Source organism: Zootoca vivipara, chromosome 13 (genome assembly GCF_963506605.1).
Source record: "Zootoca vivipara chromosome 13, rZooViv1.1, whole genome shotgun sequence".
NCBI classification, from domain to species: Eukaryota; Metazoa; Chordata; class Lepidosauria; order Squamata; family Lacertidae; genus Zootoca; species Zootoca vivipara.
This window is the reverse complement of record NC_083288.1, coordinates 21059440-21071390: the sequence shown is the minus strand read 5'-3', so window position 1 is coordinate 21071390 and position 11951 is coordinate 21059440. Positions and strand designations below refer to the sequence as shown.

The 11951-nt window shown below is 47.9% G+C and overlaps 1 protein-coding gene across 3 annotated transcripts; it reads right to left on the bottom strand.

Moving 5' to 3' along the window:
• Nucleotides 1–165: 165 nt before the first annotated feature.
• Nucleotides 166–11448, bottom strand: SCRN2 (secernin 2). Of its 3 annotated transcripts, XM_060281441.1 has the most exons (9): nucleotides 10508–11299; nucleotides 10025–10203; nucleotides 8567–8748; nucleotides 6671–6870; nucleotides 5412–5627; nucleotides 4559–4724; nucleotides 2934–3114; nucleotides 1816–2004; nucleotides 166–591 (listed from the first exon to the last, which is right to left on the bottom strand). In XM_060281441.1, exons 2-9 carry the CDS (start codon nucleotides 10196–10198, stop codon nucleotides 577–579), a joined length of 1323 nt encoding a protein of 440 aa, XP_060137424.1. In that variant the 5' UTR covers nucleotides 10199–10203; nucleotides 10508–11299; the 3' UTR covers nucleotides 166–576. The 3 variants fall into 3 exon arrangements, with proteins under 3 accessions (XP_060137424.1, XP_060137423.1, XP_060137422.1); XM_060281440.1 differs by lacking the exon at nucleotides 10508–11299 and adding an exon at nucleotides 11315–11448 and having other exon boundaries at nucleotides 166–2004; XM_060281439.1 differs by having other exon boundaries at nucleotides 166–2004.
• Between the last annotated feature and the right edge of the window lie 503 nt (nucleotides 11449–11951).

Genomic DNA, 11951 nt, shown 5'->3' with positions numbered 1-11951 from the left:
ACAATACTTCCTTGAATCTAATCAACAGATGGGTTGTTTTAAGTGTGGAGGGGCATGGCAAGGAGGCAGAAAACTGACAAAGGCCCTCTGCTGAAACTTGTAGGCAATACGTCCTCTAAGTGAAGGGTGCAAGGGGCGAAGCCAGTTGCAGGGTTTACTCAGGCCAGTGGGGTTTGCTCCTTCCTAAGGACACGCAGGAAGGCTTTTTTTTTTTTGGTGCCTGTTGAAATTCTGACCTACTTGATGAAAACAGCCTTACCTGTGAAAGCTATTCCTGGGAAGTATAGAGTTATGAGGCCGCTCAGAATTCCTTGTTAGGAGTTTGGAGCTGCTTAAAAACTTGGCAAGGAAACAAAATAACGATGCAGGTCTGCAACCTTGCATATGCCTCTTAAAGGCAATTTGCGTCATCTCCCCAAGTGTATTTGTGCTATATGCAGGTTCAGATTAATCATAGATTTGCACCATCAAACCTCTGAAAGGTTTGGGATATCTGTTTAGAAGGCAGCTCCATCTCAAATCATCTCAGCAATTGAGAACGGTGGTAAGGTTGAGGATACAGAGCTAGAAAAAAAATCAGGATTGCAGCATCTGCAATATAAGAGAGGAATATACATCTCACAGGTTATTCTGTAGTGCTGTGTCTACAATAGTAGTACACTGGAAGCATTTGCTGGAATCTTGGCTTGTTTTAAGAAAAAATGTTTGGGATATCTCAGACAGATGTTAAAATTCGGAGGACCGTTTCTCTGTTTTTTTTGGGGGGGGGAAACAGCCCTTCTCCCAGATTATTTTTCTTGGTCCCTCCAAACTAAAAACAAAGTGAAAAACTAAAACAGAGACCCATCTATCTTGCAGACTGAGATCTATCTAATGCGTCCGCAACAGCTCAGGCCAAACAATTCCAAAAGGCCTCATCTCGCTCCACTACATTGCTTCTGACAGTAGCCAGTTGGAGATTCCAGAAGTGCACTAAAGTACTACCCTTTCCCTTGTTTGTATGTTTCCGAGCACAACTGTTGGACGACAGTTCCCATCAGCTGGGCCATTGTCCATGCTATCGGGGACTAGTGGGAGATGATGGTCCAACAACATCTGAAGGGCCACTGGTTTCTCTTCCTTCACCTGCATGATGGCCTTTTCCGAGCACAATTCAAAGTGTTGGCGCTGTCCTTTAAAGCCCTAAATGGCCTCGGTCCAGTATACCTGAAGGAGCGTCTCCACCCCCATCGTTCTGCCCGGACACTGAGGTCCAGCACCGAGCGCCTTCTGGCTGTTCCCTGAGAAGCCAAGTTGCAGGGAACCAGGCAGAGGGCCTTCTCGGTAGTGGCGCCGCCCTGTGGAACGCCCTCCCATCAGATGTCAAAGAGAAAAACAGCTACCAGATTTTTAGAAGACATCTGAAGGCAGCCCCGTTTAGAGGGGCTTTTAATCTTTTATCGATTATTTTATTCTTCTGTTGGAAGCCGCCCAGAGTGGCTGGGGAAAACCAACCAGATGGGTGGGGTATAAATAATAAATTATTATTATTATTATTATTATTATTATTATTATTATTATTATTATTATTATCTGTAGCCCTTAAAATGCAGAGGCTGCTCCACATTTCAGAACCACCAGCCTTCATGGACTTTTCAAAGCCACAACCATGCCCGTAGTCTTCACTCTTGCAGTAACAATGAATTCTGAAGGCTGCATTTGCCAACTCCACAATTTTAAGGTTTTGTTTTTTTTAAAGACGCAGCCTTATCGTATCATATAATCCAGGTAGGGTTTGTTTCACACATGGAACTCTCAGTGGTCTCGGGAACGAACCTCCATCTCTCTGCCCCGACAGGGAACTTCCTGTCTATATAACGTGAGTTCTGTGACCACACAGTCATAGAAGAGGTCAGCCAGCTCCTGGGGTTTCAGAGTGAAGGAGCCTGCCAGCAGGTTCTTCATGGCCTCCAGGGTTTGCCGCTGAAATTTCTGCATAATCTCTTGGAGTCTCTGGCGCTCATGCTGGGGGGGGGGGAGAGAAAGAACGGAGGCGTTAACTATGGGGGACCTTATGGCGTTGCCATAACTCATTTGTCACCCATCCCTGGCATGGCAGGTGCTGCCCTTCATGGTTGATGTCATCTGGGGGGTGGGAGGGTGGACTTGAAAGCCAGCTTGCTCACCCACAAGGTTTCATGAAAAGCTGGGGTAATGCATTGGGATACAACTGGGTGGGACCACATCCCAAGTCAGGGCTGTTTAAACCCTGCCTGGGTGGTAAAGAGGGGAAGACAAAGAACAACAAGAAATGGACAATAGCAGGTGGAAAGTGATTAGAGGCGTTCTGTAGAAAGGACTTTATGATCTAAAAACAGAGATGATGGACAGTCGTACCTTGGAAGTCGAATGGAATCAGTTCCGGAAGTCCATTCGACTTCCAAAAGGTTTGGAATCTAAAGTGCGGCTTCTGATTGGCCTGCAGGAAGGTCCTGCAGCCAATCGGAAGCCAGGGAGCCAGTCGGACCTTCAGGTTGCAAATAATGTTCGCAAACCGGAACAGTCACTTCTGGGTTTGTGGTGTTCGGGAGCCAAAATGTCCGAGTACCAAGGCGTTCGGGATCCAAGGTATGACTGTTATGTACTTTTCTAACCCAAAAATCTTTAATAAAAACAATGAGAAAGAACGTGATTAGAGACTGAAAGGCGTACGGGAAGCGAGAGCTAGAAATAAGGCAGCCAACGAGCGGAGTTCAGAGAACATGGAAAGTGGAATTAAGTCAGTTTGGGAAATATCAGGTGACAAGGAGCTGGGCTAGAAGAAAGCGTTCAGAATGAGAACATGGGGGAAAGGGCCAGAAATTAGTGGAGTTGTAGTCCAACAGCATCCGGAGGCGGTATAAGTTCCCCAGCCCTGATCTACAGTAACTGCAAGTGGTTCTTCAAGGCTTCACCTCATCGTGGTCCATGGTGTACAGGACTAACTGGTGTTCCCTGTAGAGATTGTGGCGTCGGTCCACCCGCCTCTGAAACCTGGGCATCTCCCTGACGGGGTCTTTGTCGCCAAAGGTCGGCGATTGCACTTGGTGAAAGAAAGTGACGTTGGGAACGAAGATGAAGGGCTTGAAGATCGACCTGCCGAGCAGGAGAGAAGAGAGGATTCGGACACTGCACCCAACACTCTTAATCAAACGGTTCCTCTAAAACACAGAGGGAAGATATGAACATGACAACATGATTTATTAAAAAAACACCAAAACTAAAAACAATTAAAACAAAAATGCAATGTGCTGCTTTTCTGAAGCTCAAAGTGGTGACCACCAACTTGGACAAATTTTAAAATACGGTTAGACAACGTCATGCAGGATTAGGCCGCCAGTGGCTACTAGTCAGGATGGCTGCATGCAAACCTCCAAGTTTTAGAGTCAGCATGGTTGCCGATTCACAGTTGCCGGGGAGCACAGTTGCTGATGGAGAGGGTTATTGCACTCATGTCCTGAGAAGAGTCCGCACTGATTTACTGCCATTTTTCTTAATTTGAGATGTAAGGATTTTTGAATGCAGTCATACCTCGGAAGTTGAACGGAATCTGTTCCGGAAGTCCGTTCGACTTCCAAAACGTTTGACTTCCAAAGCGCAGCTTCGGAAGCCATGGAAGCCCCGTCGGATGTTCGGCTTCCAAAAGAACGTTCGAAAACTGGAAAACACTTCCGGTTTTCAATCGTTTGGGAGCCAGAACGTTTCAACTCCCAAGGTGTTCGGGAGCCGAGGTACAACTGTACTCCTTTTATTCATCGTTTAATTTCAGTATCACCTGTCCTAGACTATTGTTGTTGTTGTTTAGTCGTTTAGTCGTGTCCGACTCTTCGTGACCCCACGGACCATAGCACGCCAGGCACTCCTGTCTTGCACTGCCTCCCACAGTTTGGTCAAACTCATGTTCGTAGCTTCGAGAACACTGTCCAACCATCTCGTCCTCTGTTGTCCCCTTCTCCTAGTGCCCTCAATCTTTCCCAACATCAGGGTCTTTCCCAAGGATTCTTCTCTTCTCATGAGGTGGCCAAAGTATTGGAGCCCCAGCTTCACGATCTGTCCTTCCAGTGAGCACTCAGGGCTGATTTCCTTCAGAATGGATAGGTTTGATCTTCTTGCAGTCCATGGGACTCTCAAGAGTCTCCTCCAGCACCATAATTCAAAAGCATCAATTCTTCGGCGATCAGCCTTCTCTATGGTCCAGCTCTCACTTCCATACATCACTACTGGGAAAACCATAGCTTTAACTATACGGACTATTGTTAGGGGGCAAAAAAAAACCAGCTTTCTGGGGGGGGGGGGAAGCATATTTTGGAAAGTCCTGCAGAAAAGGGAACCTATTAAATGAAGCATAAAATACTGACAGTAACTGTAAAAGGCACAGTTATTTTGTTCTCATAAAACTCTTTCCCATTCCAATAAATTACTGGGGAATAAGGAACACACCTGAAATAACAAATGCACTTCCAATAGCTATTCTGGTTGGCTCTTCTCAACTTGGCAGGTGCACTCACCAATTTTAACGAAGCAGGAGCTTTCAGCTTACCTGGAAGGGTCTGGCGTGGCCGTGAAGAAGTGGATGCAAGGCAGGTGGGGATCCTGCGGCAGGACAGACACCATGCTTCCCGTGGTGCAGAAACCTTCCGAATCAACGCAGATCCCGCTGGCCTTGTCACTCAAGATGGTCATAATGGTCTCTGCAGTGATCTGCCCTACACATCAGTAAAGAGGAAGATGCTGTACCAATACCAGAAGAGGGGGCAAACTAGTCAAGGTGTCAGAATTCACAAATACCCGATGGAGGCTTGCTCTATTACGGTGCCAACGCAATCAATCAAGCTTTCTTTAGCGCCTCAGCCCTTGCTCCCCCCCCCCCCAGGACCAATTGCAGTCATCAGCAGTCGTTAACAGCCATCTACAGGTTTACCACTCCCATCAGCCCATCACCCATTCCCATCACCCCCACCCCCTGAATATACATGATTAATGTATATTCAAATCAAACATGTTTGATTGTAAAATCAAATAAAAATGATTTCGAAAACAGAAGAAGAAGAAGAAGAAGAAGAAGAAGAAGAAGAAGAAGAAGAAGAGTAGTAGTTTGGATTTGATATCCCGCTTTATCACTACCCGAAGGAGTCTCAAAGCGACCAACATTCTCCTTTCCCTTCCTCCCCCACAACAAACACTCTGTGTGAGGTGAGTGGGGCTGAGAGACTTCAGAGAAGTGTGACTAGCCCAAGGTCACCCAGCAGCTGCATGTGGAGGAGCAGAGACACGAACCCGGTTCCCCAGATTACGAGTCTACCGCTCTTAACCACTACACCACACTACACCACATTGGAAGCCAATGATTTAGCTTCCAAACCCCTACACCTCTACATATTTTGGATACACACCTGAATGTTGGCGCAGCAGCTGCTGGCCAGCACAATAGCGAGCTTTGGCCGCCTCCATGCGCACAGGCTGGTGGGTGAGAGAGAACACCTCCAGGAAGCTGAACGCCCCTTGGCCATTCCACCATCCCTGCTCCCGGGCATGCTGCCTGAGGCCCATATGCTCAGACGTGATATCGGTGCCAATGCTCAGCTGGTTGGAAATGTTCCGGGCACCTTCTGCAGGGTGGGAGGAAAGACAAGAAGATCCTGCTCAACCAGCGGGAAGTTTGAAAAGGGCTTAGCCAATCTGGAATACAATCCCATAATACATCTCAACAGCCCGAGGTTTTTATTTATTTATTACATTCATATAAGGGACGCGGGTGGTGCTGTGGTCTAAACCGCAGAGCCTAGGGCTTGCCGATCAGAAGGTCGGCGGTTCGAACCCCACGACGGGGTGAGCTCCCGTTGTTCGGTCCCAACTCCTGCCAACCTAGCAGTTCGAAAGCACGTCAAAGTGCAAGTAGATAAATAGGGACCACTCCGGCGGGAAGGTAAACGGCGTTTCTGTGCGCTGCTCTAGTTTGCCAGAAGCGGCTTAGTCATGGTGGCCACATGACCCAGAAGCTGTATGCCGGCTCCCTCAACCAATAATGCGAGATGAGCACCACAACCCCAGTGTCGTCCCTGACTGGACCTAACAGTCAGGGAAACCCAGCCAGATGGGCAGGGTATAAATAATAAATTATTATTATTATTATTATTATTATTATTATTATTATTATTACCTACCTCCTTTTTCCTCAAAGGAGATCCAAGGTCCTAGCCTAACGTTCCCAACAGAATATTAAAAACACGATAAAACATCAAACAGTAAAAACTTCCCTAAAAAGGGTTGCCTTCAGATGTCTTCTAAAAGTCAGAGAGTTGTTTATTTCCTTGACACCTGATGGGAGGGCGTTCCACAGAGCGGGTGCTACTACTGAGAAGGCCCTCTGCCTGGTTCCCTGTAACTTCACTTCTCTCGCAGTGAGGGAACTGCCAGAAGGCCCTCGGAACTGGACCTCCGTGTCTGGGCTGAACGACGGGGGTGGAGACACCCCTTCTAACCACACCCAGGGTTCAGAACTGAACATTTCTCAGCGCAGAATTTGAACTAGGAATCTCAGCAAACCAAGCAAACAAAAGCCCAGACCGTTTGCAAAACAGCAACGCCAGATATTTCTGTGTATCCGTTAAGATACAAGGTGTCCTATCATCTCTTTCTGCAATGCACTCACCTTGAATCCTCTGAGCCGCCCAAAACTGACCGGCTGTTTCTACAACCCAGGCTTCAGTGCGATCCGCAAGGAGGAAGGTGTTATGGTAAATGAAGGGGGTCGGCTCCTCCTTGCAACTGCCCCCTTGGCCATAACGTTCCAGGAGGGCTGTTATAACCTGGACTGCTTCCTGGGCACTCTTACTCCGCTCCAAACTGAGCCTGAAATAAATTATTTAGCCTTTACTGCCGCTGCAAACCTGGCTGTGAACTACTTTATTCAGTGGCCCTCTAGTCGTCGTCGACTCCACTTCCCATGAGCCCCAACCAACATAGTCACTGGTCAGGGATGATGAGAGTTGTAGTCCAGCAACAGCTCAAAGCCCTCAGGTTAACCAGCTCTTCCCTAATTGATGCACCGAACTTATTACAATATTCTTTAAAAAGCAATACATTTTCTCAATATAGATTTTTTAAAGAGGCTTTTAGGCGAACCAAGGATTTTTCTAAAGTAAGGTCATTTGCAAACCGTGACTTGTTGCTATTAAAAAGTCAGACAGTATTTGACACTCTTTCGTTCATCCAGTCGGGAATTTTGAAGTAACTGAACAGGACTAAAAAGGCTCCAGAAATAAACAAGTTTCCAATATCTGCCGATACTGTGGGAGACCCAGGTTTAAAGGACACCAATTACAACCGTTTACTATTGCGATTCTTATTTAGTCTGGGGAAAAAGATTAAAGACACATGATAGCCACCTTCAAATATTTGATGGGCTGTCATATAGATGATGAAGCAATATGTTTTCTGCAGTTCCACAAGGCAGAACCTGAACCAATTACAATAAATTACAAGAAATGCTTTCTTATTAAACACTAGGTGGCCCGGCCACGCGTTGTGGTTCATCCCTGTGTTTCCCTCCACCCTGTCCCGACCCATGACCTATCCCATCCCCTCCCCCCCGGTTCATCCCTGTGATTCCCCCCACCCTGTCCCGACCCATGACCTATTTCGTCCCCTCCCCCCCCCAGCACCCACCCAGGAGAGTCCCTACCTCCATTTGGCCAAGTCTGTAAAGGCAAGCTGAGGTGCTGTGGAGAGGGAAGGTTTTCTAGCTGCAGTACCAGTGTAGCCGCCGCTAGAGGGTGCTGTTTTGCAACTTCCTCTGGCTTATTTTCCCCAGCATGCACTTTTGGGTGAGTTCTGAAACACGAGGTTGGGTTTTTTTTACCTTGGACAGGTGTGACATCTGTCTACGCAAACGGTATATGCTTCCTTTCACAGTAGCATGGAACGTTGTGTGCAAATTTGAACGCTATCAGTCAAGCGGTTTCGGCAGAAAGTGGAAACGTACCCACATGCCCCTTTTACATTTATATATATATATAGATTAGGAAGAACTTCCTGATGATTCCAGCTGTTTAATCGTGGAACAGACTGCCTTGGAATGTGGACCCTCCTTCGCTGGAGGTTTTCAAACCTACCAGGGATGCTCTTTTCCTGCATCAACGGAGAGCTGAAGGAGGTGAACCATAGTGTTCCCAAGGCACTATTATGAGCAACTATAGTGCTGTAACTCTTCTTAGCTCACCAGTTCTCAGAACAATTGTTGAGAGGGTGTTCACTGTCATTCCCATTATACAGACGCAAAAACTAAGGCCAGTCATCTTTGTCCAGAAACATGCACAGGATCTCAGCCACCATGTGGGCCAGCGGCATGGGCGTAGCCAAGGGGGGCAGGGGGCAGCTGCCCCCCTAAATCAATACAAATCTGAAGTTCAGACCTGCTAACGAAAACTTGCCGCACTAATAAAAATCCTGGCTACGCTCATGACCAGCCGTGCGATTACAGAGGAGCAGAAAGTTAAACTTCGGCACAAGCTGATGATTCACAGCCGCGCAACATGTTGCCTCTTACCTGACCAGATCCATGCCCAGCAAGGCTTCCTCCTCTGCCACGGGCTCCTTGGTCCACACCCCTTCATTGCCAACGCAGACCCCGTGCTCGTTGGCCCCCATCTCAGCTCCCCAGAGCCAGGCTGGTCGGCTGAGAATGACCGCATGGGTCTTCTCAACCTGGTCCACTTCAATATATGTGCACTGGGAAGAAAGGCAGCCTTTGAAATGAAAGCCCATGCTGGTACTTTCGTTATTTTTGTGGTTTTGCTCACACACACAAAAAGAGTGATACGCTTCCCTGTTCGATGCGCTGTTTCTCAAGCCATTCCTAATTCATCTTTGCATAGGGTAAATATATCCCCTCTCCATCAGCACCCTGATGAAATCAATCTGACACTAATGAAGCTGTGCTGATGCGAACAGCTATGGCGAAAAGAGCTTTTAAATCCGGGGGGGGGGGGACCACACACACACACACACCTTCACTGTGCTCCAAGGTGCTAATGTGAACAAAACTTGCCATCCACTCCAATTTCCCGATGTCCTTCTTAAAATGTAGTACCCAGAGGGGAACACAGGACTCCAGAACGGCAGGGCTGGCAGTGCATTAAGGACAGATTCTGCCTCCTCTTTCCTAATAGTGGCTCAATTCACACATAATGCCGAGTGCGCAGGCTACTTGAGGGAAGAAAACGGCTGCTTTGCTCCTTCTCTGGTCCTGCTTCTTTGCAGTGAGCTAATCCATGGTTTGGCTTAGCACACTGCCCAAACCTGGGCTCATGGTTTGTCTCCTGCAGACAGACCATGAGATGCAAAGAGGAACAATCCTTGGCTGCAGTTCATGGTTTGTCTGGAGCAAGACAAACCATAGGCTAGCGCACAGCAAAGCAGTAGAAGCAAAGTGACCATGGACTCCCTATGTTCATGCTAAACCAGCAGTTCTCAACAAGTATGGCAAGCCACACAGGAGATAACGACAAGTTTGGCAGGGAGATTCAAGGGCAACCAAGCATTTAAACATTTCAGTGGAGTCTAAAGCAACTGTTTTTATTTGCAGAATATGGATTTGCAGAATACTGGTATTTTCAAAATGAGAACAAAAAGCCTCAGGTCATACGGATGACAATCCTAGTTGCGATCTCTTTGTTTTCCATTTATCAACAAAATTTTGGTGTGGCATGAGCAAAATATTTATTCTGAAAGTGTGGCCCAGAGAAAAAAAGTTTGAGGACCAGTGCGCTAAACCAGAGTTTGATAAACCATAGTTTGGCTTAGCGCTACCTGCATACCTGGCCACTGTTTGGAAAGTACTCTGTTCTTAAGAGACAGCATATGCCAGTAATTGGGGGTGGTTTGTGTGCCCTGATTTAGGATGGACTGCAGCAATAGATATGCTGGAGATCTAACTCCCCACTGCTTTCTAGAACATGGCCCTCTCCCATACATGCAACTCCATGCTCCTGTTCTGCCTGCTCACCTGGACCTTTGCCCCCTTGGCATGGCTTGCGGCTGGGAAATAGACTACCTCTTGGACTTCATCCCTCGGCCGGTCAGAATTCTTGCCAAATATGACCTCTCTGGCCGCAGAGGCCGGGGGAAGAGAGACGAAGCAGTCGCAGGAGGAGGGTTCACGGGGACAAGGATCAGCCATTCTATCTACAGTACAGACAAGACAACAGCTGAAGATTGCAGCTTCCACTCTGCCAAGCTTTGCATGAGATTCTTTTCGCTTCCACTTTATTTGAAGCTACTGTGCAATGCAGTGCTAAGCATACCTACTCAAAACAAAAGCCCTGTTGAATTCGGTGCAACCTACTCACTAGCAAGCGGGGTTAGGATCATAGTCATATCAGCTAAAGGTATGCAAAGACAGCTGTCACAAGCAGGGACAGCAGGCTCCTTGAAATGCTTATATTCTACTCCTACAAACACCTGTATGAAAAGAGGTGCTGGAACTCACCCTTGTTCTCTCATAATGGCAATGGCGCCCACCTGAGATGCACAGGAACTCAATTCCAGCAAGTTCTGCCTGAAAAAAAGCCCTGGCTGCCCCTGCTTCCTAATGTTCTCCCTCTCCCAACCCCTTTGCAGGGCCCAAACTTTTCACAAGCCTTTTTGGGGGCAATATTTAAAGCCCAGCTCCCTCTCTAGTGTGTGCTGTGCATGGGAGAGAACCTTGCACCCTGTAACTTTTTTCAGGGCAGGCACAGTAAGAGGGCAGGTGCCACGGTGCAGTTTTTAATGTCTGATGTTTTATTATGCTTCTATCTATGTTGGAAGCCTCCCAGAGTGGCTGGGGCAACCCAGGCTAATGGGTGGGGTGCAAATAATAAAATTTATTAAATTAAATTAAATTATTACTGTATTATGCACCCATCGACTCACCCATGTCTATCCTAGCAGGCCTTGCGGGGTGAGTTCCCTACTCAATGATACTTTACAAAGATCCCCTACCTCCCCCAACCCCTGCAGCGCCCAGGGCTTGGCGGTGACTATTGCACTTTTCCCTAACTCTCGCATGCCCTTCGCAATTTATCAATTTTTGAAACGTCCTCCTCCTCCTCCTCCTGCAGCAATCGAGCCGATTCACCATGCTGGTCCGTTTACTATTTGCTATTACGCTTGCAGCAGCCGCCGCCGCCGCCCCCCCTTCTGCTTTGCCCAGGGCCTGCTGAATTTATATTATAGCCCTTGATAAAATAATATTATATCCCTTGATAAAATATCTTTCTCGTGCTTGCAGCCCCAAATCCCCCAGGGCTCTTACAGGCTTCTGATGCAGGAGGCAGGAGCCCTAATTAGCCTTCCCCCCACCGCGTCTTCCGGATCTGTTGCGTTCAGGGAGGAGACGAGTCCGCCGTCTGCAGCAAACCGGGGTCAAACTTTGCAAAGCTGAAGACGGCACCGGAGAACCGGCGGCGCTAGGGCCGGCTCATGTTTGGGGCTGGCAGGATGATTTATCAAGAACACGTGTGTGGGCCTGGGTGTGTGTGTATATGTGTGTGTGTGTTGCTGTCGTTGCCCCAGGGGGACACTAGAGGGAGCCCTTCGATCACGTACCGAGCCCAGTGGAACACGCAGGTTTCTCTTACGAGTGGACAAAAAAAGTTTCCCAAGTGTTCGCAGACACAAACCTGGCCCGACTTAAGGTGTTTGGGGATCCCCGAGGTGGAAAGTCCAAATAGGCAGGAAATCCTCCCAACGAACCCCTGTTGTTGTTTTGTCAAATCGGGCCCTCCCGCAAAGAGGACATGTGTTGTTGCGGTGAGACCTGGCAACCAAACCCTTGTGTTGTGGGTGGGTACGATTGGATAGCCACAACACCCAATGGGTAGGTCCCTTGATGCTGGGTTTAATCTGACCAATGGGACACTAGCCAAATGGATCAAGGGATCTATATATGC